This window comes from Myotis yumanensis, unplaced genomic scaffold, assembly GCF_028538775.1.
Source record: "Myotis yumanensis isolate MYYU_CA2020_CCGP unplaced genomic scaffold, mMyoYum1.0.hap1 SCAF_14, whole genome shotgun sequence".
NCBI lineage: Eukaryota > Metazoa > Chordata > Mammalia > Chiroptera > Vespertilionidae > Myotis > Myotis yumanensis.
Genome location: NW_027223765.1, coordinates 7,921,958 through 7,947,141, shown reverse-complemented (window position 1 = coordinate 7,947,141; position 25,184 = coordinate 7,921,958). Strand labels below are relative to the sequence as shown.

Sequence of the window (25,184 nt, the reverse complement as noted above, 5' to 3'; positions counted from 1 at the left end):
TTGCTATGTTTTCGCAGCCAGTATCTTTTCTTTTCTTTCTTAATATATTTTTAATGATTTCAGAGAGGAAGGGAGAGGGAAAGAGAGAGATAGAAACATCAATGATGAGAGAGAATCGTTGATCGGCTGCCTCCTGCACACCCCACACTGGGGATGGAGCTGCAAGCAACCCAGGCATGTACCCTGACCAGGAATCGAACCGTGACCTCTTGGTTCATAGGTCAACGCTCAAGCACTGAGCCACGCCAGCCAGGCAGTATATTTCCTTTGACACAAAGTTAGATCACTACTTCTTAATTAAACTCAGGTTCTCCCTCCCCCCCCCCCCCCCAAGAATATGTCATAGGCGGTATTGTGTGCCCTTGTGGTATCATCTCAGGAGACATAGAATCTCAGGTTGTCCCACTTTTAAAGATTTTAAATTGATCTTTAGGTCCAGCTGTCCATTTTAAAATTCCCCACCAACCTTTTGCCCTAAAAGTATAAGCAGCCGTTGCTCATTGCCTGTACCCACTACTTCATTAGGAATTGCAAAATGGTGATTTCTACATTTTATCATTCTCTCTGCATTTGTTGGCTGGGATTCTATTTTTTTTTTTTAATTACACTTGCCCCTATTGACTGCTTCAGTACCCTCAAGTTCAGTTTGAATGTCTGAATAGGGAAGGCGGGCTAACATCTCAGTTCTTTGTCTTTAAGTCTACCATTTCAGAATGAGTTGGAGCTCTAGCAACTTCCAAAAGTAGTCAATGATATTTTGTTGTTGTTGGTGCCATCATGAACCCGTGGATTTTTTTATTGTTACAGTTTAATCCATTTATCACTCTTTTGTATGCTTACATATTCAGCTTTGGCCGGTAGACACCTCTTCAAGTAACAATAGTCTTTGATAGCTTCCTACTTTCTGGTACAACAGGATGTTCCGGACTCATCTTATCCATTTCTGGCTTCAGCCTTGAAAACAGCCACTTTTCTCTGGAGCCTGGTTCCTGTTAGTGGAGAGGGTATTTGGAGACCACAATGTGGCGGGGGAGGGGGGGGTCTCATTGTTACTGGAATGTCCTTTGCTTCTAGCCCTTTCTACTGGACAGAACTAAAATACACATATTTTTGAAGTGCACACTAAATCATAAATTCACCTGGGTTTTTCCCAGTGTTTTCACTTCATTTCTTTTCTTTTTTTTTTTTTTCTTTTTTTGTATTTGTCTCCTCTTGGCTAAAACTCTTGATTTCTAAAGATACTAACATCATTAATATTGCATCTATTTTATAGTCTATCCCTAATAATTTCAAAAGAGCAGTACTAATGTCATTGCTAATAATAAGACAATTGGATACATCTAGGGTTTGGGGGAGAAATGTACAGACAACACTGTCTTTTGAAATTACTGGAAATAATTCTCTGTGTGATTATGTCACCAACATTATACACACTTAGCTCTGAGGTACAAGGAGTCGGCTGGATGGAAAGAGGAGCAAGTAGCAAGGCTAAGTTCTCACATATTCTGCGCTCCGGCCACCCTTTCTGCAGCAGGAAAACAAAACAGGCCACAGTGTGCGAGCTGGGTCGCCATGACCCGCCTTCCCGAGCCAGTGCCCCCAACCGGGTTGCTTTGGGTTGGTCTCGGTTGGGGGGAGTGGGGGGGACAAACAAAACGATGATGGTGGTGGTGAAGGCGAGATACCTGGCCTCCTTACCGAAGAGCATGTTCGTAAGAACACGGGCACCCGGTCAGGCTGGGAGCCGCCAGCCCCGGTGCAGGCCTGCTGCCCCCGCTGCGTCCTGTCTTCCAGGTGCCTGTGCAGTCCTGGTTCGATGACATGACGGACACGGAGCTGCTGGACCTCATCCCGTTCTTCGAGGGCCTGAGCCGGGAGGACGACGTGTACAGCATGCTGCACAGGCTCTGCAATAGGTAGCCCCGGCCGCCGCCCGCCTCCCCTGCGCACTCGGACCCCAGCCCTGGGGACCTGCCCGGCCTCCGCGCCCCGGGAGCCGAAGTGAGGACACGCCGTGCTCCGGGCCACGGGGTGAACGTGGCCGTACCTACCTGTTTTATTTTTAAAGAACAGAAACAACTATTTTAAAATGAACTCTTTTAACGAATTTCCTAAAAAGGGACATGCATTTTACTGGATTTGCTTTTCTTAAAACATACCAAAAAGGGAAAAAAAGGAGGAAAAAAGAAGAAAAAAAAAAAAAAAAAAGCTTGATATCTATCAGACTTCCTTTCAACTGTCTTCCCTTCCCCGCAGACAACCTGCCTCCTCCTACCCCAGCTGGGAGCAGCTGACCAACTCAGAATCTCCTTCCTCGAGGATGAAGTGCCTTTTTGAATGTTATTTTAAGCTGAGAGTTAATTTTTCTATACAGCATATTTCCAGACATCTTTTAGTCTTTTATTATCTCAGATTCTCTAACAAGATAAAGAGGACAATTTTCTAGAACCTGGGGGGGAGCGAGTGGCGAGGTGTGGGAGTGAGTCCGGGAGCCGGCTGCCTCCCAGCAGGTGGCAGGGCCAGGCTCCTGGTGGGAGTTTGTGTGACGCGTCAGCGTCTCCGTTCATGGCCGCCCCCCGTTTGGGATGGGTCTGCAATCGTGTGGCCCCACACTGTGGGGAGCAGTGGATTCTTTTATATGATGATGATGTTGGACGGTGACAGATGGGTCTTGGGGGGGGTCACATTTTTCCCTTGAAAAGGGGGCACCGTGCCACTCCTGCTTTCACACGACTGCCATACTTCCGTGTGCTTTGTGTTTGGTGTTTGTGTTGTTGTTTGGGGTAGAGCAGTTCCCCCAAAAATCTCAAACCCTTGCATCTAAGAAAGAAAGAAATCTGTTGATTGATTTTTAAATCTTTCCTTTCCAAAAGCTGGATACACATGGAGCTGTTGGGGAATGTTCTTTGCTGCTACCCGCGCTGCCACCAAATGGAATTGACCAGCGGCTGTTGCACTGTTCTTTGCCACTGTGCCTATGCTCAGACTCCGCTCACTGCTACGCTGCACACTCCACAGGGTCAGGAGCAGGTGTCCCGCCCCGAGGCAGGCTGCACCCCCTGCACCCCTTCCCCGGCACTGGCCATGGGGACTCAGAAGGGTACAGAGGGGGCCAGCACGCCACCCCAGGGCGGTGCTCATTCATTTATAACTGCAGTTGGCATCCGACCCTGTGATAGGCTGCCTGTTCTCTCTTGAGAACCCGTGGCCTCAGCCACCCAGCACGCTGATGTGGCCCAAGGCCATCTCTTGGTCTTCTCTCCTGAAGCACAGCCTATCTCTGAGCCGGGGGTTGGGGAAGCCTGTCTAGATGTGGGGCTCACCGTCCTGAGTCGGGGAGAGGGGGGCTCCCTCCTCGCGCCCAGGCTCCCTTCGCAGCCTTTCCCAGTGAGATGTTTCAAGCAGTGCCATGTTCCTTGTTCGACAACAAGTCTATAAAGCATGGCTCTGACACATCATTTACAAAGAACCCTCGCGCGTCGGCACCGGTGCCTTAGTCCTCTCTGTGGGTTGGGCCTCCGCCAGGGTTCTGGTGGGGGTGACGACTGGCACCAACAAGACTGGAAATGGGGTGTCAAAGTAAAATTTCTTTTTTGCTGCCATTCACAAAACAAGGAAGCCAGCTGCCAATCGCGGCCTCCAGACGGCACTTTGGTCTGTGGCCTGCTCGGCTTTCAGAAGTAAGTATTCGGGGGTAACCAGGTCTCCCAACATCCCCGAGTATTCTGAACCCAGGAATCCACATGCCAGTGTAGACAGAAACAACTCCTTGCTAGGCGTGACCACAGATGATGACAGGGACGTGTCAGAGCTGCCCGTGCCATACACCTTGATTTGGAAAACTCGTCGTTGAATGAACCCGCTGCCTTAAATGTCTTAAATGTTTCAGTCCAGCATCTGTCCTGTGTTGAAATCCCCACAGAACTCGGTCCTGATGAGTCTCAGGCCCTCCCCTGCGCCCCCTCCTTCGTTGGGCACCACAAGGTTCTTGTTTGGGAGGGCAGAGAGGACAAACTCTAGAATATTTCAGGGGAATAGAACCTAGAAATAGTGCCAGATGGAGTGAAGACACTTTACCCAGGGGTTCCTGAAATCGTGCGCGCCGTGTGCTGTTCCAGGGCGGAGCTGCCGAGGGTGGAGCCGGCTCCTGCCACGCGGACACAGAACGTCTCGGGAGGCCCAGTCCACCCTCCGCGGGTTCTGGATTCTGTGCACCTTACTGGACCACACTCCAGAATCCCATTTTTATTTTTAATCCTTGATTCTGCTTTATGTACATAATCAAAATAAATATCTATATCTATATATATTTTTAATCACCTACCTATAAATGAAGCAATAGATTTCTAACGTAAGGCCAAGAAATGAGATGAATGTTTGGGGTTTATGTTTTCTAAGGTAAATACGGGTATTGTTTTTAATTGTTACCTTTTATTAAATTGTGGGCTTTAAAAACCAAATTGAAACCGATTCGCTATTTCTCTGTGCCATATCCTTCCCATGGTACCAAAAGATCCCTAACGCTTTAGCCAAAAGAGAAACCTGACGACCTGGGTTCCCATGATTCCTCTGTACCAGGTCAACCTATAGTCTTCTGGACAAGTATTTTTTACACTAGGATCTGGGCCTGGATACCTTCAGTGGAGAAGTTTGGCCCCTAAGTTGCCATATCTCTGGGCTGGGCCTCGAGTGGCGGTGCCCAGGCATGTCTGAGGTTGTTACTGCTCTGTCTTCCATTGCTCTGCGATCCTGCGTGTTGGTCTGTGGTTTCTCCCATTCGCTGTTTGTCAACAATACGTTTGAAACCTGGGAAAGAACACCACCCATCATGGCTGATGGTCGGTGGGGAAGCTCCTTTGACGTGGTGCCATTTTGATGAGATGACTTTGGAGATGACGGGGACACCTTCATGACACTGGCTGGTCACGGTTGCAGCATCGAACTTTGGGAATAAAAAAAAAGAAAAGAAACCTGTAAGTCTATAACCTGGCGACGTCTGACAGCAGCCCCGCGTTGTGAAGATGGCTGATAAAATCCAGAACCACACAGCCCTCTGGTCAAACACTCGTGATGTCGGTGCCTCTGCTTTCCACGGTGCTGTTGTGATGGACAGCGGCATGCCAGGGCGAGAGGCGCGGACAGCTCGAAGCGCTCGCCGTTAGCGACCTGGGCAAGACCCGCTGGCTGCCTCTGTCCCTACTGTACTGTAATGTGATGGTGTCTGTTCCTACTCCATTCTCCAGGGAGCTTCTCTCAGACGAACACCCTCCCCCCAGTTAGGGGGGAGGCTGGTGTCGGGGTAGCCATGGGTTTCTGTTGGGCATTTGAATGTGATGAGCAGTCCAGCATTCCTCGGGGAACACTACATGTGGAATGTGCACGTTTCAGGGGTGAGCCTTGTTCGTCAAGGGATTTGCAATGATGTCCTGCCTGCCTGCCAAAAATAAACACAAAACTGCGCCCTCTTGTGGATGGACTGGTTCTCTACCGGTAGCGCCTCTCGTGGCTCGATTCTTGATTCTCTACCCTCTGCCCAGCCAGTGCCAGGACCTTGGGTCACCCAGAGTATGGGAGCAATTCTGCGCAATCTCAGGAGCCCCAGTCCCCCGGGGGGGGGGGGACGCTAGAAACCCATGCTGCCCAATAGCAGGCCCCCCGCTTGTCAGAAGCAGTCTGGTTCACCATCCTCTCTCAAGGATTCCAGCCCTTTCCAAATGCAGCCCCCACCCCGCCCCCTGAGAGCCACCGGCGCTGTGTGTGCCTAAACCCACAGCCCCGGGGTACCCTGGCTGAGATGCTGGGATTCCCATGTTCTTCGGCCTCTGTTCTGTCTGTCGCAGGGATACAGAGTTCTACCAGGCAAGTTACTCATCCCAAACAGCACAGGGCTGTGCCTGTGTCAGCCCAGGGAACATAACAGTTACCCAGAGACAAAGCCAAAATCCCCCCACAGCTAGCCTGTGCTGGGCTCTGGCTGTGTCCCTGCCCCTCTTCGATATGCTCCCTGGCCCTCTCTTCGCCTTCTCTCCCCCTTTCTGGCATCGCCCCCACCCCGACTGCATCACGCCTTTGCGTGCAAGCAGACAAATGGTTGAGAACTGTGGCTGCCGGTGAAGCTACTTGGGACTTGGGCATACTGAGAGCACCTCCTGATTTGTTTGTTCGAGCATTTATCACCAATGTGTATTGCAGGCCCAAGGAATGGGCTGGGGGCCAGGGCGTTTTAACAAGCAGTAGAATGGAGGATTCGAGTCAGGTGTCCCCTGCCCCACACGCCGCCCGCACTGCATGCTGCACGACCTGCACCTGCCGGGACTTCAGAGAACCCTGGGCCTGGAGGGCGGGGCCTGGAAGCCAGCCCGTGGGTCACCAGGCAAGTCGGGGCTCAGAGCCACCAAACTAGCGTGGTCACAAGCCTAATCCCTGAGGCTAGCTCACGGGACCCTCGGGAGGAAGCTGTGGGACCCAGAGTTTTCGACCCCAAACTTCCATTAGTGGTTCTCAGCTCTGGCTGCCCATTAGAACCACCTGAGGGCTCTCAAAAACCCAGGTCCCTCAAGTACCCAGATCACTTAACCCCAAACCTCTGGGCGTGGCCCTCAAAGATGCAGCCAGGGAAGAAAAAAGGGGAGACCCCCAGGGCCCCCCCCCCCCACAGCTGTTCCAGGAGGGACACCCAGCCAGGTCCAAGAAGCTTTCCCAAGGCAGGTGAAGGGGTTAGGGGGAGTCTGATAAGAGCCCCACATGACTAACAGCTCCCTGCCTTTCCTCGGAGGTGGGGAGCAGCATGGACACCCCCCTTCACATTGGAGCACGGGGTGGCACTGCCCCCAGGAACGGAACTGAGACTCTCCTGCCCGAGCTGTGTCTAGAGAGGGTGGGTGCGCAGCTGAGCAGGCCATACAGCCAGTCACAGGTTCGCAGGGCGGCCGAGCCTTCTCCTTTGCAGGGACCTAGGGCTATTGGGACAGAGGACTCGCCCTCAGAGTGGAGGCCCCGTGGGCTCAGCTCCACCTCAGGCCCTGGAGGTCCGCACAGTGCCCTCCGGGAGTCGCTCTCAGGCTGTGACAGCCCTGGTGACCCCGTCATTGCCCCTCCGCAGCCTGCAGACAGATGTGGGGTGGGGGCCACGCGGGCCCAAGACTGCTCTCCTCCCGGGCTTGGGGCCTGGGCGTGGAGTCGAGGACCCTAGTCAGGCGTCCCGCCCCCCATCCTGTCCGCGCTGCAGGCTGCACGAGGGTCCAGATCTGCAGGATCTGCACCTGCTGGGACAGAGAACCCTGGAGGCAGACTGGCGGGAGCCTGGGGGCCCAGCCCCGCCCACGCCGGGCCACCCAGCCGCTTTGCCGGTGTTAACCTTCGCGGGCTGGGCCTGGGAAGATGAGCCGGGAAGGAACAAAGTATCAGGCGAGAGCCCTCAGAACCCGCCTGGCGAGGGCTGGGGTGGGCCGAGGGGGCCCCGGGCGGGAAGAGGTCAGTGGGACCAAGGGGGTCATGTCCCCGACACCCCCCCCTCCCCGCCCAATTGGGAAGGAAAGCAGGGGCAACCCAGGATGTGGGAGCTAGGTCATCTCTCTCAGGGCAAACCAGCCTCTCCCACGATGGCTATCAGGGCTTCCTGGGAGGGCTGTGCCGGGCGTGGAGCCCACGTTGGGGGTGGGGAGGACAGCAGAGATGTTACAGAGAGGCCTGTCACCTCCCTTGACCTCCTGCAGGGACCTGGGTCTCACGAAGCCTGACTGCCCCCACCACCACCCATCCCTCCAGCCTTGGTCCTGCTGCCTCCTACCATTTGCTGGGGTGGCCTGGCCTCGGGGTCAGGGATCAGACCCCACCTGGGCTCTCAGGAGGGAGGTCGCAGTGTATTGCACATGCACATCTTGGCCCAGCGCAGGCCTCCATTCCCTGCTCTCTGGCCCCCAGCTCCAGGGCGTGTGACTTGACGTGCCCCCCCCCCCCGCCCCCCCAGGAAGGGTGGGCTCTCAGAGAGCTGGGTCAATATTTGTTGACCGACTCACCAACTCACCGATTGACCAAGTGTGAATGCCCAGCCCCCCAAGAGATGGGGTGTGTCCTGCAGGGCGGAAGCAGAGATTGAGTTTCAGCGGAGGGGGAGCGGTGGGCAGAGCCCGGCCCTGTGCCAGCCCAGCACTGCCCTCAGGCAGGGCGAAGCTGCCCGGAGTTCCCAGCAGGTAGGCCTGGCCGGGAGGGGGCACGGGGCCCAGCTGGGCCGGGGGCTTGGGAGAACTGGCGTGGATGGTTGAGTCAGGGGTGTGCACTGTGGGGGCACAGGCTCAGGGTTGCCAAGGGGCTGGCAGAACTGGGAGGCAGCGAGGAGCCCAACACGTAAGAACACTGGTCGGGGCAGGGAGGCCATGGCCGGGGCGACTGGCAGGGAAGAAAGTAGCAGTTGTACATGGGTGGGCGTCTCTGTCACCCACAGAATCTGAATCTCTGGGGACCCAGGCCCGGCCCTCCTTTCCTCCAGCAGGCAGCATCCCCACCCCTCCCCCTTCCTTTCACAGGTATCTCAGGAGAGAAAGGGGCACCAGAGGAGGCAGTGGGTGCCTGGGTAGGGAGAGGGGGTGCCAGGGAAAGGGGGGCGCTGGGGGAAGGAAGGAAGTGTTTGGAGAAGGAAGCATCTGGGTGGGAGGGGAACCTAGGGGAGAGTGGGGAGCCAGGGGAGGCAGGAGCAGGGGGGAGAAGGTGCATTGTGGGTGGAGGGGATATGGGAGGAGGCACCTGGGGAAAGGAGGGGCACTGGGGGGTGACAGAGGGGGGTAGGGGGTATCCGAGGAAGAATTGGGCATCTGGGAGAGAAAAGGAGCCCTGGGTGGAGGGAGCCAGCCCCCAGGGAAAAGAAGGGGGCTTCCCGTCTAGGGAGAGGACATAGGCAGGGTCCCCCACTCAGGGGAGGTGTTGGAAGGGAGAGCCTTAGGGGAGAGAGGGGTATATGTGAGTGGGCGGGCTCTGTGGAGAGGGAAGGGAGCCCTGAGGGGGAAAGGGACCACCTGAGGGAAAGAGGAGATGCTAGGGTGGAGGGGACCCCCATCCTTTGAGCATCCCTTCCTCCACCCCCCAGAACCCAGTTGGAAGCCACTGAACACAGGTGGTACTATGTGAGAGTTTGGCCCCCCAGGCTGGAACTGGATCTTGGGGCACCCTCCCAGCCCCTCAGGCATGATGCTGCCCCTCCCCGCCCCCCCCCCCCCCCCCCCCCCCCCCGCCCAGTGCAATCAGCCCAGTCCCAACTTCCTGGCCACCACTTTGACTCCCTGTCCCACGTGGTGCCCGTGATGCCCCTGGTGCCCACGGTGCCGAGGCCAGCCCGTCTTCCTGTCTCTCTGTCTGTCACTGTTTCCCTCCCGCATGGCCCACGGCTCAGAGCCTCTGCTCACTGCCTGCTTGTGCCCTGGTCACTATCACTGGTCGCTGCTTCTGCCCCATCACCTCTGAGTGTCACTGTGCTTGTCACGTGGTGTCATCACACGTTTTTGTTGCCTGAGACCTTCTTTCCACGGTCACTGTGTCTGCCGGTCACTCATGGGCAGGCCATCGGCTACAACAGCAGTTCTGGGTACAGTGAGAGCTCACGGTGACCTGCCTTCCCCACCCACTTTCCCTCAGGGCAGTCACAGGCCACAGGTTTCATTCATTCAACAACTAGCTGCTGGGTGAGAGGCAGCTGGGAGCAGGCGGTAAACAAGACAAGCCCCTGGCCTCAGGAATCCATACCAACAGCTTCGTGGTCTCCTGAGTGTGTTCCAAGGGGTCCCAGGCCTTGAGAAAACCTGCTTCCTCCCCTCCCCCTCCTCCCTTCTCCTTCCTCCCCTCCCCCCTGGCCCCCTCCCCTTCCAGGGCCACCTTGGCCCTCTTTGAGAGGCTGGGTGTTCCCCAGGGTACTGCGAGCCCTCCCCTCCGGGGCCTGCGCCCTGCCCTCGGGGCTGGCTTTCTTGCACCTGCCACGCCATGCCTCTGCTTCTGTAACTCTGTATCTCTGCTCCCGCGGCTTCCCCTGGTCACCCAGGGTCACAGGGCCAAGGGTGTCCCTCCCTCTGATAAGAAAGACCTGGTAGAGGGGGGCGGGGAGATGAGTTCAGCCAGGGCCACTAGGAATGAGAAAGTCAGAAAGGAGCGACTTCTGGTCTGGTGAGCAAAGCAGCAGAGAGAAGAAGAAGTTGCAGCTGCAGGATTCAGGTTCCATGTAGAAAGGACTTCCACGGATGGAGGAATGAGCAAACCTCACACAGAGGATCCCGGAAGAGCGGTGCCAGGGAGCCTGGGGTAGTTGAGAGTCACCTGCCGAGACGTAACAGGATTGAGATCCCCGCTCTTCCCCAGGTACCTCTCGTTCCGTGCTTCTCTCTCCTGGGCACGTTCGGAACCGCAGAGCACGAACTCAAGTGGCTGTTGGCAGGTTCTGCGCTTCTTACAAGTCCAGTTCTGTTTTACGGGTTAAGAGTGTCTGTGCCTGATGTGCCCAGCCGGCTCCCGTCTGCTGAGCCTGCGCTCGCCCGCTGTCTGTCCGTGTCTTCAGAGCCCCGTGTGCAGAGTCTGTCCTGAGTTTGCAGAGCATTTGTCTTGTCCGCGGAGCCTGTTTCTGTTCAGAGCCTTGTTTTCAGAACCTTGTTTTCAGAACCTGGGTCTTCCTAGTGTGTCCCTCTCTCCCTGAGCACAAGACTGGCCTTGATTGCAGAAGCTGCTCTGCGTGTACAGCCTGTCCCGTCCACAGAGCTTGTCTGGGGTCCTTGCCTGGGCCTTTCTGCCTAGAGACACTTCCTGTTGGCAAAGCTTTGCCTGTGTGCAATGCCGGTCCCGGTCAGAAGAACCTGTTTCCTCTGCAGTGTCTGTCTCTAGACAATGTCCATCCTCACGGTCTGTTTCTATTTCAGAGCCTGGTTCTGTCTCCAGAACCTGAGCCCTTTTGGTCCCGTCTATGACGTTTTCCAAGGCCGCTGCCTGCGTTTCCCTGGGTAGAAACGGCGTCTGCTTGCAGGACCCATTTCCTACGAAGAGCTTATCACGGTCGGGGTCACTGTGTCCATCTGGGAGTACCGTGACTTTCTGCAGAGCCTGTGCCCGCCTGCACGCTTCGCTCCTAATCCCACGTGTCCCCGTTAGCAGAGCCTGTCTCTGGAACCCATCCCTTTCCGGAAAGCCTGTCCCTGTTTGCAGAACCCGGGCCCTCTACAGAGCCCAGCCGTGTGGCGAGAACTAGCCCATGTCTGTGGTATCTGTGCTTGACCACAGAGCTCATTTCCCTGTCGGCTTTCAGCAAACCCCCGTCTCTGAAGGAACTTTCGCTGATACAGAGCCTGTCTGTTTGCAGAGCCTGTGTGGGCTTGGCCGGCCTCTCCCTATCTGCATGGCCTGTCTCCAGAGGCCTGTGTCTGTGTCTTTTTTTCAGAGCCGGGATCTCATTGTCAAGTTCATGAATGCTCGCCCAGGCCCCTCCCATCTCCCTGGAGGCTGGCTTCCAGTCTGCATCCCCCACGCTCACCCTCACCTCCCACCCCTGCAGATCCTGGCCATGCCGCCTAAAGGGCCTTTGATTCAAGCGCCTGCTTCTGTCTGGGAAGCATTTCTCTGACTGAACATGCTTTGCCTGTTTGCAGACCTTAACGCTCCACCTCCCTGTCCATATCTGCAGTCTGTCCTTTGTATAGTCTGCCCCCCTGTCTTGAGGGTTTGTCCCCAACCACAGGCTGCAAAGCTCCCCATACCTGCAGAACCTGTGACTGTTTGCACAGTCTTTTTCGGCATCCACAGTCTTTGCTTGTTGGCGGCCTGTCTGAATTTCCCTGGGACGGTCCCTGGCTGCAGACCTCATTGTCGTTGGGAGAACCCGTGCCTGTTGCATCCCGTTCTTCCGCCTGAGGAAGCTGTTGTCCGTGTTGGCAGAGCCTGTGCTTGTGTGCAGAGCCTTCTGTCCGCATCGCATCGCCTCTGACTCTCTGCAGGTGCCTGTCTCTTTGCCTTGCCTGTTCCTACTGGTCCGCAGAGCCTCTGCCTGGTTGCAGCCCCGTGTCTGTGTGCAGAGCATGTCTGTGTCTATAAGATTCAGTCTCATTTCAAGAGCCTGTCCCTACCTCAGACTCTGTTCTCACCAGCAGAGCCGCAACCTGCCTGCATAACCTATCGCTGTCTATGGCAGATCCTCTGGCTGGCTGGCTGTCTGCACGGCCTGGTTCTAACTCCGTCTGTTTGCCGAGGACGTCCCTGTGTCCAAAGCCCATCCCTGCCCACAGAGCTCAGTCCTGTTTCAAGGGCACACCCACAGGTGACAAACCACGTCCCTGTTTGCCAGGCCTCTGTGTGGGCTTCTGCAGTCGCTGTCCTGGCTCACCGGCATTCGTGGCTTATAGAGCCCTCCTAAGGACCGGCAGGCGAAGGGCTAGGAGGAGGGTGCTTCGTGAAGGGCTAGGAGGAGGGTGCTTCGGAGAGCTGTAGGCAGGGCGAGTCCTTGCTTGGAGGCCAGGGTCTGAGAACTCTGGCTCTGGTTTCCTTCCTGGCTCCCGTCTGGCCTAGGATGGACATCGGGAGCCTCCCAGACATCGAAAGCCACAGGGACCTCCACATCTGGATCATTGAGGTGAGGGCACGGCAGGCCAGCAGCGTTGGTGCCACCGAATGGGTGCGATCTCCGGAACTAGGCTTCTCTGGGCCTCAATTCAGAGTCCCGCCCACCCCGGAGGGCCAGGGGGGGCGGAGGGGGTTGGGGGCTCTCCTGAGTTGTCACTAGGCACCTTCCTCTCCCAGAACCTGAAGCTGGTGCCCGTGCCCGAGGGGGCTTATGGGAACTTCTTTGAGGAACACTGCTACGTCGTCCTCCACGTGAGCACTGGGGAACTGGGGAGTCTGTCGGAGGGGGTGGCATGGCCCAGGTGAGGAGTCTGTTGGTGCAGAGTAAGCCCCGCCCTGGGAAGAGGCCTGCTGGAGTACCGTCCCACAGGGGCTGCTGCCTCGGAGGCCTCTGAGCCCTCTCCTCCCCGTTCTAGGTCCCCTGCCCACGCTCCCCAAGGCCCTGGGCACATCTTGGGCCTTGACCTCAGTGTTCACTCATGCCTTAGCCCTCAGCCCCTCCCCACCCTGGAACCTCAGCTCCTTCCCCACCCCTCAAACTCCTGGGCCCTAGGTCCCCCAGAGCCTGAGGGCCACACAGGGGACACCCAAGGACCTGCACTACTGGATCGGAAAGAAGGCAGATGCAGAGGCGCAGGGCGCGGCGGGCACCTTCGTGCAGCACCTACAGGAGACCCTGGGTAACGCCACCGTGCAGCACCGTGAGGTGCAGGCCCACGAATCCGACTGTTTCTGCAGTTACTTCCGCCCAGGGATCATGTGAGTTTAGTCCGCGTCCATTGTTGTATACAAGTTTTTGTGTGGACGCATGTTTTTCATTTCTCTTCGGTATACACCCAGGAGTGGACACCCATGTTCTGAGTTTGCTTCTGTGTTACTGTGCCCAGTACAAACATGTCTTTTGCTGTCGATATGTATTGAGTTAATAGTTGCAATATATGAGGTTGAACCATAGGAAATGGCCAATATTTGATCATTTTTGTTTTATACAATTGAACCTAATCCATGCATATAGTGTATATATAAACACACACATGTGTGCGTGCACATGCAGGAAATGTGCCACTTCTAAATATGTTCACCTACAGATGGGCATACCCACACACACTCATGAATACCTAAGTAAAATGTGGTCACTCATATATCAAGTGTGATGTAATTCCATTTATATGAAATGTTCACCTACACACATATATGTTGTTGCCCGAATTCCACACACTCACATCTATACTCACATGGATGAACAGGTACACATTATGCCCCCGCAGGTATACATGTATATGTGCATGCATGTGTCCACATATTAACACATGGATAAACACATACACACTGTTGCACCACATGTAGCCATGTGCTTGCACACATGGTCATGTCTACTTTGCACACGTGTGTTAAGCACATGTGTATCCCCACTTGTGTGCATGCATGTGCTCATGTCTGCACTCACTCCTGCACATGGCAGTGTATGTCTTCCATGGACCCCATTCCCTCCTCAGCTACAGGAAGGGAGGCCTAGCCTCTGCCCTCAAGCATGTGGAGACCAACATGTGCAACATCCGGCGACTGCTGCGCATCAAAGGGAAGAAGCACGTATCAGCCACTGAGGTGAGGACACCAGGGATGCCATGGACCTCTGGGTCAGCTCGGACTTTGTGTACTGAAGCATAGCGACTGTGGAGGGTGCCAGGGGGTGGGGGAAGGGGGACCATGGGCTGTCATCATTCCCAGATGAGCTATCAATTTTCCTAAATTTGTTTTTCAATTGCAGTTGACGCACATATTATATTAGTTTCAGGTGTTCAACATAGTGATCAGACATGTGCGTAACTCACAAAGTGATAAGGCCTATCTTGAATGAGGAGAGAGAAGGCAGGGCCAGGCTTTAGGGGTGGGGACCCCTGCCATGGCTCCTGTGACCCAAGTTTCTTCATCATCTCGTGGCCATATTAAGAAGTTGGGGTGGGGAGAGGGGCGAGGCAGACAGGAAGGTCCTTATAAGCAGTGCCAGGGGAAGAAGCATGGTTTGGGGTGGGGTACACAGCCCCACACTCTCATACACGTTGTCACTGTCACCCATAGGCACACACACTGTCTCCCACTGTTCCCCTGGGGCCACTCTAGTCCGTTGGGTGCCCTTACGTCCATCTGTCTGGAAATTATTGGGAAATACTGATCTTGGTAGAACAAGGCATTCTGCTGCCCTCTGGCAGGAGCCTGGTGTAATGAGCATTCAGGTGTTTGATGTCTATGATGGGAATGAACCTGAGCTGCACACGTTAATGCCTACATGGTATGTGGCAGCCCTGTGACTCAAAGACAATCCCACACAGGCTCACACACTGTCCCCCACAGATTCAGTGACCCACATCCCCGCTCATGCAGGGACCCTATGCAGCCCCAGTCTTTGCCCATTATCCGGGACTAATTGTTTACTCTCTGGATGGTAACTTTGCTTATCCATAGATAACACACTGTTCTCCACACAGACACACAGACACTGTCACCCATGAGCCCACACACTTGTTCATATTTTGTGTTCCCCACATATGGACCAGGACATGTACACACATGGGTAAACATGCACACCCGAATTGCATACATGTGTGCACATACAGCTACAGACATGCATTGAGTGAAAGGGTCATAGTCATGTCCACCCTGTGAAATGCAGCATTCCCTACAGCCACCCGTGCCTAGTGATGCACACAGCCCAGAGTGGCCCTCAGGGTGTCATATGGTTACACAGATGGATGCCTGCACACCAGAATAGTAGTGTCATGGTCTTACATACATACTGTACAGTTGCACACAGCTTCATGTACGCAAGTGACACACCCAAGCTATGCTCACACAGGTAGGGCCGGGCTGGGGAACCCCTCCACTCAGGGGCTGGAGGTCTGACACCCCGTCTCCCGCCCTGCCCTCCTGGCTCTGGCAGGTGCAGCTCTCCTGGGAAAGCTTTAATAAGGACGACATCTTCCTGCTGGACCTGGGCAAGGTGATGATCCAGTGGAACGGGCCCAAGAGCAGCATTTCCGAGAAGGCACGGGTCAGTGTCTGCCCTGGGAACTCAGAGGTGCAGGAGGGGGGAGGAGGGGCGGTTCTCCAGGGGCCCAGTCTCCAGCCTGGCTCTCGGCTCCAACCTGAAAAGCAACTACTCAATGTGGGCAGAGTCCAGCCCCTGCACTGGTGGTACCTCTGGATGCCAGGAGAAGGGGACACCCTCCCCCCGCCTCTGGGAGTGGAGCGGTGACAGGAAGGCCCTGGGATGCTGTCTGGGGGGTGAGGGGCATGCTGGGAAGCCCTGACTGCCAGGCCCTCTCCCGCAGGCCCTGGCCCTGACCTGCAGCCTCCAGGACAGGGAGCGTGCTGGTCGTGCCCAGATTGGTGTGGTGGAAGATGAGGCCAAGGCCTCTGGCCTCATGGAGATCATGGAAACTGTGCTGGGCCGCAGACTGGGCAACCTGTACGCCGCCATTCCCAGCAGAAGCATTAACCAGCTGCAGAAGGCCCGCGTCCACCTCTACCAGTGAGCAGACCTTGGGAGTGGGCAGGGCGGGTAGAATAGGCCAGGCCTGCATGCCCGCTGTAACAGCGATAGCACAGGGTCCCAGAAAGCACTCCAGGAAAGGCTCATGGGCTTCTGGGGCAGGCCATGTGGGACCTTGGGCCAAACCTATACTCTTACACAACTGCCTTACAGAAACCCATTGTACAGACAGGGTGACTGAGGCCCTGAAAAGGCCCGGTAGTCGCCTAAGGCTCTACAGCTAGGCTGCAGTGAAATGAAGACTTCACCTCAAGGCCCCAGCCTCCATGCATTTGTCTGGAGGTCAGGGTCGAGGTGGAAGGGGGGTTGGGGGGAGCGGGGGCTGAATGTGGCCAGTGTGGAGTCAGGCTGAGCTGGAGGCTGAGCTGACCACATCTGGATGCCTGCCCTCCAGTATCTACCAGAAGGATAAGGACCTGGTGATCCAGGAGTTGGCGACCCGCCTACTGACCCAAGACCTACTGCATGAGGAGGTGAGGCAGGCCCAGCCCCAGTCACCCCATCTGTCCCCACCTACCCCACCGTCCCCTCTACCCAGCCTGGACCGCCTACCGACCAGCCCCACTCTCGCTGCCAGGAGTGCTACATCCTGGACCACGGGGGTTGTAAGATCTACCTGTGGCAGGGACGCAGGTCCAACCACCAGGAGAAGACGATTTCCTTCAGCCAGGCTCAGGTGAGGCTGTGGGGGCCTGTCTCCGAGGGACACAGCGCTGCCCTGGGTACTGGAGGGGAGGCGGCCCTTCCCTGCAGTCTAAGCCGGGAGACACCCATGTCCTGGCTGATGGAGGACACGGCCCTGCATGGATCTAAGCCGGGAGACACACCTCCCTGTCTGAGGGAGGAGAGACGGCTCTGCCCAGTGGTCTGAGGGGGGCACAGAGCCTTCTCTGGGGAACTGGAGGCATGTGGTCTGCCCTGGGTGCCCCGATGTGGGAGGGGTGGGGCGGCCAGTTAGCACCCAAGTGTCAAAGGCCTATGTGGCCTTGCCTTGAGGTCTGAGAAGCCCCCCCCCCCACCCCCCGCTTTTCGAGGAGGGAAGACAGGGCTCTATCTGGGGTCTGACGGGTTGTCATGGCGGGGCCTTCCTGAGACCGGGCCTAAGGGACCCTGCGTCCTCAGAGACCTTGAAGAAGTCGCTAGCGGCAGAGCCGGCTCTGAAAAGCGGGGCATGAGCTCGGTTAATGACTGCTGCTCAGGGCTCGGCTGGCCCTGCAGCCTGCGCGCCGGTCCCCACGGGTGGAGCGTGGGGAGCAGGGGACCCTCGGACATGGATGTCTCCTGGCTCCCGCCCCAGGGCTTCATCCAGGCCAAGGGCTACCCCACCTACACCAACGTGGAGGTGCTGAACCAGGGCGCCGAGTCCGCCGCCTTCAAGCAGCTCTTCCGGACCTGGTCTGAGGAGCAGCCCAGGAGCAAGAACCTGGGACTGACCCGTGAGTGGGAGGAGCGGGACAGGGGGCGGGACTGTGGGCGTGGTTAGAGGCGGGGCTTAAGGGCTTCACCCAGAGTCTGGGCGGGATGGGCGAGGGGCGTGGCCTGTGGGCGTGGTCTGTGGGCGGGAGAGACGATGGGGCGGGGCCTGGGAGCGGGGCTGTAGGGCGGCATCCAGAGACGGGGGGATGGGTGAGGGGGCGTGGTGAGGGGGGTGGTCTGTGGGCGGGAGAGACGATGGGGCGGGGCCTGGGAGCGGGGCTGTAGGGCGGCATCCAGAGCCTCGGCAGAATGGGTGAGGGGCGTGGCCAGTGGGCGTGGTCTGTGGGCGGGATGGGCGAGGGGGCGTGGCCGGAGGAGGCCTCTTGAAGGATGGGTGGGTCAGGTGGAGGCCGATGAGGGGGCTTGTGGGGCCTGGACAGCGCAGCAGGTGCCTGTAACACCCTGTGCCCCACCCTCAGGTAAATTGAATCAGGTAAAGCTGGACGTGGTCAAGCTGCACAGCCAACCTGAGCTAGCCGCCCAACTCAGGATGGTGGATGACGGTTCTGGGAAGGTGGAGGTGAGGGGCACCAGCTTTGGGGGGTGCGAGGACAGGGGGAAATGGGCACACAGCAGGGGGGGAGGCTTGTCTTCAGGTGAGCAGTATGGCTGCTTAAAGCGACCCCGCTACTCTCAAATACACATCTACACACAAAAGGAGACACTCAGGGGCGTGGGTACATATGCATACACCCTCCCGACCTCACATTCATGTCATGCCTAACCCATCATTCACAGACATGGCCACTCGCTCACATAACACTCACAGGAACCCTCGGACACTACTTGTGCCCTCAGGTCATAGGTATGACAGCCAGACCTCTGATAACATAGACACACATACACCTTGTAATTGCACTTAATCACAACCCAGTACACAACGGTGAGAATCAACTGCACCAATTCTATATCACACAGGATTGGTCACATACAACCATGAACTCCCAGGGAAACACCCACAAAGGGACACAGTCCCAGGATCAGTCATAGCCCCCCACCCCCAACCCCCAACACACAGTCACACACCGTCAGCCTCTCTGCAAGAGGCAGGATTCTGGATACTCTGGTCTGAGGAACCTTCCCAGTGGCAGCTGTCAGGCTCTGTGTGGGCACAGGATGCCCGGGCACTGTCCCTGTCCAGGTGGGCGCTGTTAGCCCCACCTTCAGGTAGGCAAAACTGAAGCTCACCTAGGCTGACTGGGATTTGACCAGGTTTGCCTGGTTCCAGAGCCCGTGCTCACTACCCACAGGAACAAGAAATCACGCTGTTAAGTGTGAGGAAGTGTATTCATTGCGGTCTTTGAACAGGCTTTGTGTTTTCAAGTGACTCTTGAAAAGGGGAATTTTTCCCAGAGCCCTAAGGCCTTGCTCCTGCCCAGCTTCCGCTGCCCTGGCCTGAGCCGCGAGCAGTTCTGCCAGGACCTGTCCACCCCTAACCCGTGCTGTGGCTGATGGGGTCAGGCTGCGGGTGGTGTGGGGGCAGGTCAGCCTTGGCAGCCTCTGGAGTCCTCACCACTTGTTTGTCCTCAGACTCCTGGCTGAGAACAGCCCGGCACAAGTGTGGTGGGTCCCAGGGCCCCGCGGGGGAAAGGGTGACCTGCAGATCCTTGCACAAGCCCAGCCACAGATCATGGGGTGGGTGCAGAGTTGGGGGTGAGCCCCTTGCCTGCACAGACGAGGCTGAGAGCTTCCTGGCCAGGCACCGGGTGAGTTGGGATGGAGGAGCCACCTGTGCCCGTTGGTCCCTGTTCCCCAGGTGTGGTGCATCCAGGACTTAGGCAGGCAGCCGGTGGACCCCAAGCTCCATGGACAGCTTTGTGCAGGCAACTGCTACCTTGTCCTCTACACATACCAGAGGATGGGGCGCATCCAGTACATCCTGTACCTGTGGCAGGTGCGCAGGCCCCAGGGGGGTGGCAGGCACCTCCCAGCCTCAGAGCTGAAGATCTGAGAATGGGATGTAAGAGTTGCTCCAGGCCCTCCCCACCCCCCACCCCCTGTCTGCAGGGCCACCAGGCCACCAAACAGGAGGTAGCGGCTCTGAACGGCAACGCCGAGGAGCTGGACCTCATGTACCATGGAGCCCTGGTGCAAGTGCACGTGACCATGGGCAACGAGCCCCCCCACTTCTTTGCCATCTTCCAGGGCCAGATGGTGGTCTTCCAGGTAGGACCCACCTTTGCTGCTGTGGCCACAGCCTCATGGCTCCTCCTTGGGCCGGCGACCCTTCTATCTACATGCTATCCCCTCTCAGGCCAGGGCCCAGTTGACCCCCGCCCCCACTCTGGTTTCTTGGTGCTTGTCCAAGGCCCAGGAGCTCCAAGAGTGATGATCCCTGCCTAAGTTTCTCCCCCCCCAGGCCTCAGAGCCAGCCACAAAGCAGGAGCACAGGGGAGGAAGTTTAGTTGAAAGCTGGGACCTTGCCTGGGGTCACACAGGGAGGGAAGCTGGTGCCCACTTTCTGCCTGCAAGCCTGGGGGACTATGTTGTGCCCTGACTCCTTGGAGATGGGGTGAGGGATCCACTGAGAAAGGCCTGGTTCTTCCACACTAGACAATGGACTCCTCACATCCCCACACCCAGAGGGTCCAGAAAAACTGGTCCCTGGGTCTCAAGGCAGTTTGTCCCCTGCTGGGTCAGCCCCTGGGAGCGCTTGCCGAGCTGAGGCCCAGCCCTCCTGCAGGGGAGCACCCAGCACAGTGGGAAGGGGCAGCCAGCACCCGCCACGAGGCTGTTCCACGTGCAAGGCACCGACAACTACAACAGCAGGACCATGGAGGTGCCGGCCCGGGCCTCTTCCCTCAACTCCAGTGACATCTTCTTGCTGGACACAGCCAGCATCTGCTACATCTGGTTTGGGAAGGTACCACCAACACTGACCACTCGGGCCCCGGGCAGGGGTGCCAGGCAGGGATGGGGCCCCACCCCAGGGGATGCAGACTTCTGTCTAACCGTAGATGGGCCTGGAGCGGGTGGGGGAGATGCGTCCCCTCTGGAACCTGGGGGAAGTTATCAAGTGACAGGAGGGTCTGGGGCTGTACAGGTCAGAGCTAGGCTAGGCCCAGGCTGCCTCCCCTCCCTCCCCGCCTGGAGTAGGGAGCCTCCCCCTTCTCGCGTCTCCTGGGAAAAGGAGGAGGCCTTTGCCAGAATTTTCTCTGATCTTCAGCCTAAACCATAAATGACCCCCAAGTCTGGGAGTCCCCAGCCTGTGCTCCAGACCCAGAGAAGGCCCCAGCCCCTGTGATCCTAATCAGCGGGGGAGACAGAGGCTGGGGGGGGGGGGGGGGGGGGGGGCGGGGCAGGAAGAACGATTCCTTGTTCACACCTGTTCCCCCATCAGCATAGGCGTCCTGTGACTCGGGCCCCTGTGAGTGGGCGGCCATGGGGCTGGCGGTGAAGACCCCTCCCCTGCAGGGCCTGACCCAACTATTTGCCTGCCAGGGCTGCAGCGGGGACCAGCGTGAGATGGCGCGGAGGGTGGTCACCATCATCTCTGAGAACGAGGAGGACAAGGAAACAGTGCTGGAGGGTCAGGAGCCTCCCCACTTCTGGGAGGCCCTGGGAGGCCGGGCCCCCTACCCCAGCAACAAGAGGTGACAGGGTGGGGAGGAGGTGGTTCTTACACAGAGGATGAATCTGAGGCCCAAAGAGGGCGGGCTAGTTAAGGGTCACACATGGAGCTGGAGGAGCCAGACTAGAACTGAGGACTCTTGGCTCCCCACCCCAGGGGGTCCCAGGAGCACAGCCCCCTCCCGCTTCTCTCCCCAGCCCTGGGTAACTTGCATCTGGAAGATGCAGGGCGGGCAGGGCAGTGGTGCCCTCTGCTGGTTGAATGTGCTCCCTGTATGGTCCCAGTCCTGGACCAGAGGCAGAAGCAATTCCTCAACCCCACAGTCCCCAGGAGGGTGGGGCTGTGTGTGTGTGTGTGTGTGTGTGTGTGTGTAGTGTGCAAGGACAGTGGACATGCGTGGTGTGTAAGTGCACAAGGGTGTGTATCAGGGAGGAGGGAGCTGAATTCTGGGCGCTTTGTATTGTCTGCAGGACCCGGTTTATGCCACTCACTCCCCCAAGTCTCCTGAGCTCCTAAGTAGCACTGTCCCCCTCTCTCAGCCTAACTTCCCTCCTCCCGCCTTGGGCCTGAGGCTGATCCCAGCCAGGGGTGAGAACAGGGGCTCCTCTCTGCCAAGGACGGCAGGGCTCCGGCTCAGGCCACCCCACGCACCAGCGTCCCTTTCTGGTGCCCACTCCTGGGACACTTCATGGCACAGCTTGTGCCACAGCTGGCTGGAGCTAGACAAATCACCCAATCTGCTTTCCCCACTGACAGACTGGGACACGAGGCCCAGAGAGGAGCAGGGCGGGTGGACTCAGACGAGGGCCAGCCCCTGGGGTAGGAGCCCCTGTGCTGAAGGCTAGCTCGGCCCAGGCCGTACCCCTCACAGCCTTGTGCCCACACTGGCCAGCCTCCCCGAGGACGTCTCCGGCTTCCAGCCCCGGCTATTTGAGTGCTCCAGCCAGCATGACCACCTGGTCCTCATGGAAGTGGTGTTCTTCAGCCAGGAGGACCTGGACAAGTATGATGTCATGCTACTAGACGCCTGGCAAGAGGTGAGACGGCCACCCCTGGCCTACTGGGTGTGTTGTATCTGTGTAACTGGGTGTGAGCGTGTCTGTGTGTGTTCCTCACCATAGGAATACACGTGAGGCTGCAGGTGAGTCTGTGCAACTGTGACACTGAGTGCACTGATTGTGTGACTGTGACCAAGGGTGTGAGACCAGGGATGACTGTCACAGCCAGCCTTTGGGAGACCATGACAGTGGTCTGTGTGTGCGATTGTGACTGGCTTTGTAGTTCTGTGTAAGTCCCTCTGCCTTCAAATGGTATGTGGCTCCACGTGACGGCCTGGGGCTGATAGGTGTCTATGTCAAGTGAGCAACTGTCAATTAATTGAATGACTGATTATGTGTGTTGTGAGACGCATTTGCCTCTGGGTATATGGCTGTGTGGAATGGCGACATGGTCATTACTGCCTGTAACTGGCCAGACCAGCCACGACTGAGACTGTGTGTGTATGAGACTGGCGGGCTGTGGGTGTGACCGAGTGCCTGTATTTGGGTGGCTGGGTAATTTCTGTGTGGCTATATGCAACCGTGTTTGGGGCTACCTGTGTTTTTCAGGCTGGATGTGTGCACCTGTGTCATCGAGTGCGATTGTTTTTATGCGCAACTGGGTGTGACTATGGGTGACAGTGGGTGGCCGTCTGACTGTGGCGATGGATAATTGTGTCTGTGTAGCTGTGATCCTGTGTGTGTGTCGGCCACTATGACACTCTGTGAGTGTGATGAGGCTTGTAGACCTCCATGTCACTCGGAGCAAAACCAAAGCCCCTGCTACAGCCCTGCATGGCCACACATACACACACACACACACCCCCACCACGTGCCTACCCCACCTCGGCCGCGGTGGCCTCTGGGCTGCTCCTCAGAGATGCCGGGCAGGCTCAGGCCTCTGCACTGGTCGTTTCTTCTGGTTACACTTTCTCCCCAGACATGCACATGACTTGCTCCCTCACCCGGGGATCTTGATTCAAATGTCATCTTCTCAGGGAGGCTCCCCCTGACTTTAATTTAAAGTTACATTCTGTCCACCATCACCACACTTGCATTCGTTCCCTGCCTTATTTCCCTCCGTCTGCTATATGACATATTTTTCTGTCTCCCCCAGTAGAATGAAAGCTCTGGCAAGGGCAAGGATTTTTGTCTGTTTTTCTCTCACTATTGACTCCCCTGGCCCACCACAGGTACTCAGTGAATATGTGTGGATTGAATGCATGTAGACACATATGCTTGTGACCTTCTGGAGTGTGTATGGGTGTGTGGGCCTGGCAGCCAGCCTGCTGTGTGTCTGGTATGTGCTTTGGGGGCTCTCAGACCACCTGACGGGCAGGGGTGGGAAGGATGCGGTCAGCTCTGGCAGCCCCTCCACCCGCCTCTGTGGCCCAGATCTTCCTGTGGCTCGGGGAAGCTGTGACCAGGCAGAAGGAGCAGGCGGTGGCCTGGGGCCAGGAGTACCTGAAGACCCACCCAGCGGGGCGGAGCCCGGCCACGCCCATCGTGCTGGTCAAGCAGGGCCATGAGCCCCCCACTTTCACTGGATGGTTCCTCACCTGGGACCCCTACAAGTGGACTGAGAGTGAGGTCTGAACCCCCAGCCCCACCCTTATCCAGGGGAGGGGGAGCTTGCCCTGTGCGGACTGAGAGGAGGCCTTGCCCTGCCTGTGGGTTGGGAAGACCGGGTCTTGTCCTCAGGCCCCTTGGGGTCCCCTTGGTGCTCTTCCCTCTCACCACCACCCTGATTCTCGCCCCCAGAACAACCAGTCCTACAGGGAGTTTGTGGAGGGCAGCCTGGAAGTAGTGTCTGCTGTCGCTGAGATCACAGTAGTGAGTACTGGGGCCCCCCAGATTTCCCCCCCCTCCCGGGGGCTGCGCTCAGTTGGCATGGTCCAGATGGGCAGAAGGGGAGAGGGGGGAGCCAGGCCCTGGAAGGTGGCGGGGGTTGCAGCTGGGGGCACGAGGGCCAGTGGGCTCAGTGTGGCCGTCCCGTGGGAGCCGACCCCTCATCCTCCCCAGCCTGAGTCCCCTCTATGGACAGGAGGTCAACAACTTCCGGCTGCCAAGATGGCCAAGCAACAGCAGGAGAAGCTCCTTGGCCCCGCAGGCCCACAAGGGCCCCCAGGACAGGTCAGAGAGAGAGCTGGAGCTGGGCCCCAAGGCGGGCGGCAGCAGCACCAGCATCAGCACCAGCACCAGCACCAGCACCAACAGCTACCATAGCAGCCCCGGACCCATGGCCAACGGGTACCTGTCCCGCAAACAGTTGATGTACCAGGCCGCCAAGGACCTGCCAGAGGGCGTGGACCCGGCCCAAAGGGAGGTAGGTGCCCGAGACGCCCGCCACTCACTGCCCCAGCCCTCACACACCTAAAACTAAGCTGGAGGCGCCTCGGGTGACACCCTGGTGGTGGGCAGTGGGCAGGCTGTCCAGGGAGTTGTGTGCTCCAGAGGCGGTGATGGGCAGAGAGATGTCCAGGGAGTTGTGTGCTCCAGAGGCGGTGATGGGCAGAGAGAGATGGGAGAGGGGAGCCCTGGGCCCTGGGAGGACACCTCTGGGCGGGACAGAATTCTGGGCTCAGGGGACACCCTTCCCTGGGTCTCCCTCCCCCGCCCCCACAGTTCTATCTCTCGGACTCTGAGTTCGAAGACATCTTTGGGAAGTCCAAGGAGGAGTTCTACAGCATGGCCAAGTGGAAGCAGCAGCAGGAGAAAAAGCAGCTCGGCTTCTTCTGAACCCGGGCCCTGCTGCTGCCAGTGCCCGCACATGGCTGAGCCCCACGGGGAACTCCCCGGAGCGTACCTGAGCCCCTCTCCCCATCAATAAAAGCTTGTGGCCCTCACAGGTGTGGTGCGTGGGCTTTCACATCTGGGTCGCTCAGCAGGTCTGCCTCTGGGGAAGGGGCCTGTGGGGCTGGAGGGGTGGCCTCTCCGTCCCCTCCTCCACGAGGGGTTTCTTTCTGCT

The 25,184-nt window shown here is 57.6% G+C and overlaps 2 protein-coding genes across 6 annotated transcripts in view; both read left to right on the top strand.

The window, feature by feature from the left end:
• Positions 1-5,460, top strand: part of CTDSPL (CTD small phosphatase like) — a 108,776-nt gene extending 103,316 nt beyond the window's left edge. For both annotated transcript variants that reach the window (XM_070391610.1, XM_070391609.1), the window contains one exon: positions 1,795-5,460. In XM_070391610.1, the coding sequence (XP_070247711.1) occupies positions 1,795-1,920 (126 nt within the window). In that variant the 3' untranslated portion in view covers positions 1,921-5,460. The remainder of the gene's footprint in view (positions 1-1,794) is intronic.
• Positions 5,461-8,118: 2,658 nt separating this feature from the next.
• VILL (villin like) lies at positions 8,119-25,062 on the top strand. 4 transcript variants are annotated; one of them, XM_070391060.1, is made up of 21 exons: positions 8,169-8,192; positions 10,342-10,417; positions 12,529-12,592; positions 12,760-12,834; positions 13,136-13,341; positions 14,079-14,187; positions 15,521-15,631; positions 15,912-16,111; positions 16,527-16,605; positions 16,710-16,808; positions 17,430-17,568; positions 18,028-18,128; positions 19,365-19,502; positions 19,616-19,774; positions 20,292-20,471; positions 21,050-21,201; positions 22,072-22,216; positions 23,612-23,806; positions 23,978-24,049; positions 24,261-24,542; positions 24,842-25,062. In XM_070391060.1, the coding sequence occupies exons 3-21, from the start codon at positions 12,530-12,532 to the stop codon at positions 24,953-24,955; spliced, it is 2,619 nt and encodes an 872-aa protein (XP_070247161.1). In that variant the 5' UTR covers positions 8,169-8,192; positions 10,342-10,417; position 12,529; the 3' UTR covers positions 24,956-25,062. The 4 variants fall into 4 exon arrangements, with proteins under 4 accessions (XP_070247159.1, XP_070247161.1, XP_070247160.1 ...); XM_070391058.1 differs by lacking the exon at positions 10,342-10,417 and having other exon boundaries at positions 8,119-8,192; XM_070391059.1 differs by lacking the exons at positions 8,169-8,192; positions 10,342-10,417 and adding an exon at positions 10,254-10,341.
• The last annotated feature ends 122 nt before the right edge of the window (positions 25,063-25,184 follow it).

Coding starts and splice junctions, on each gene's coding strand:
- VILL (XM_070391058.1), top strand. CDS start 12,530: ATGGACATCGGGAGCCTCCCAGACATCGAAAGCCACAGGGACCTCCAC. Junction 19,503..19,615: donor ACATCCTGTACCTGTGGCAG/GTGCGCAGGCCC, acceptor CCCTGTCTGCAG/GGCCACCAGGCCACCAAACA. Junction 20,472..21,049: donor GCTACATCTGGTTTGGGAAG/GTACCACCAACA, acceptor TTTGCCTGCCAG/GGCTGCAGCGGGGACCAGCG.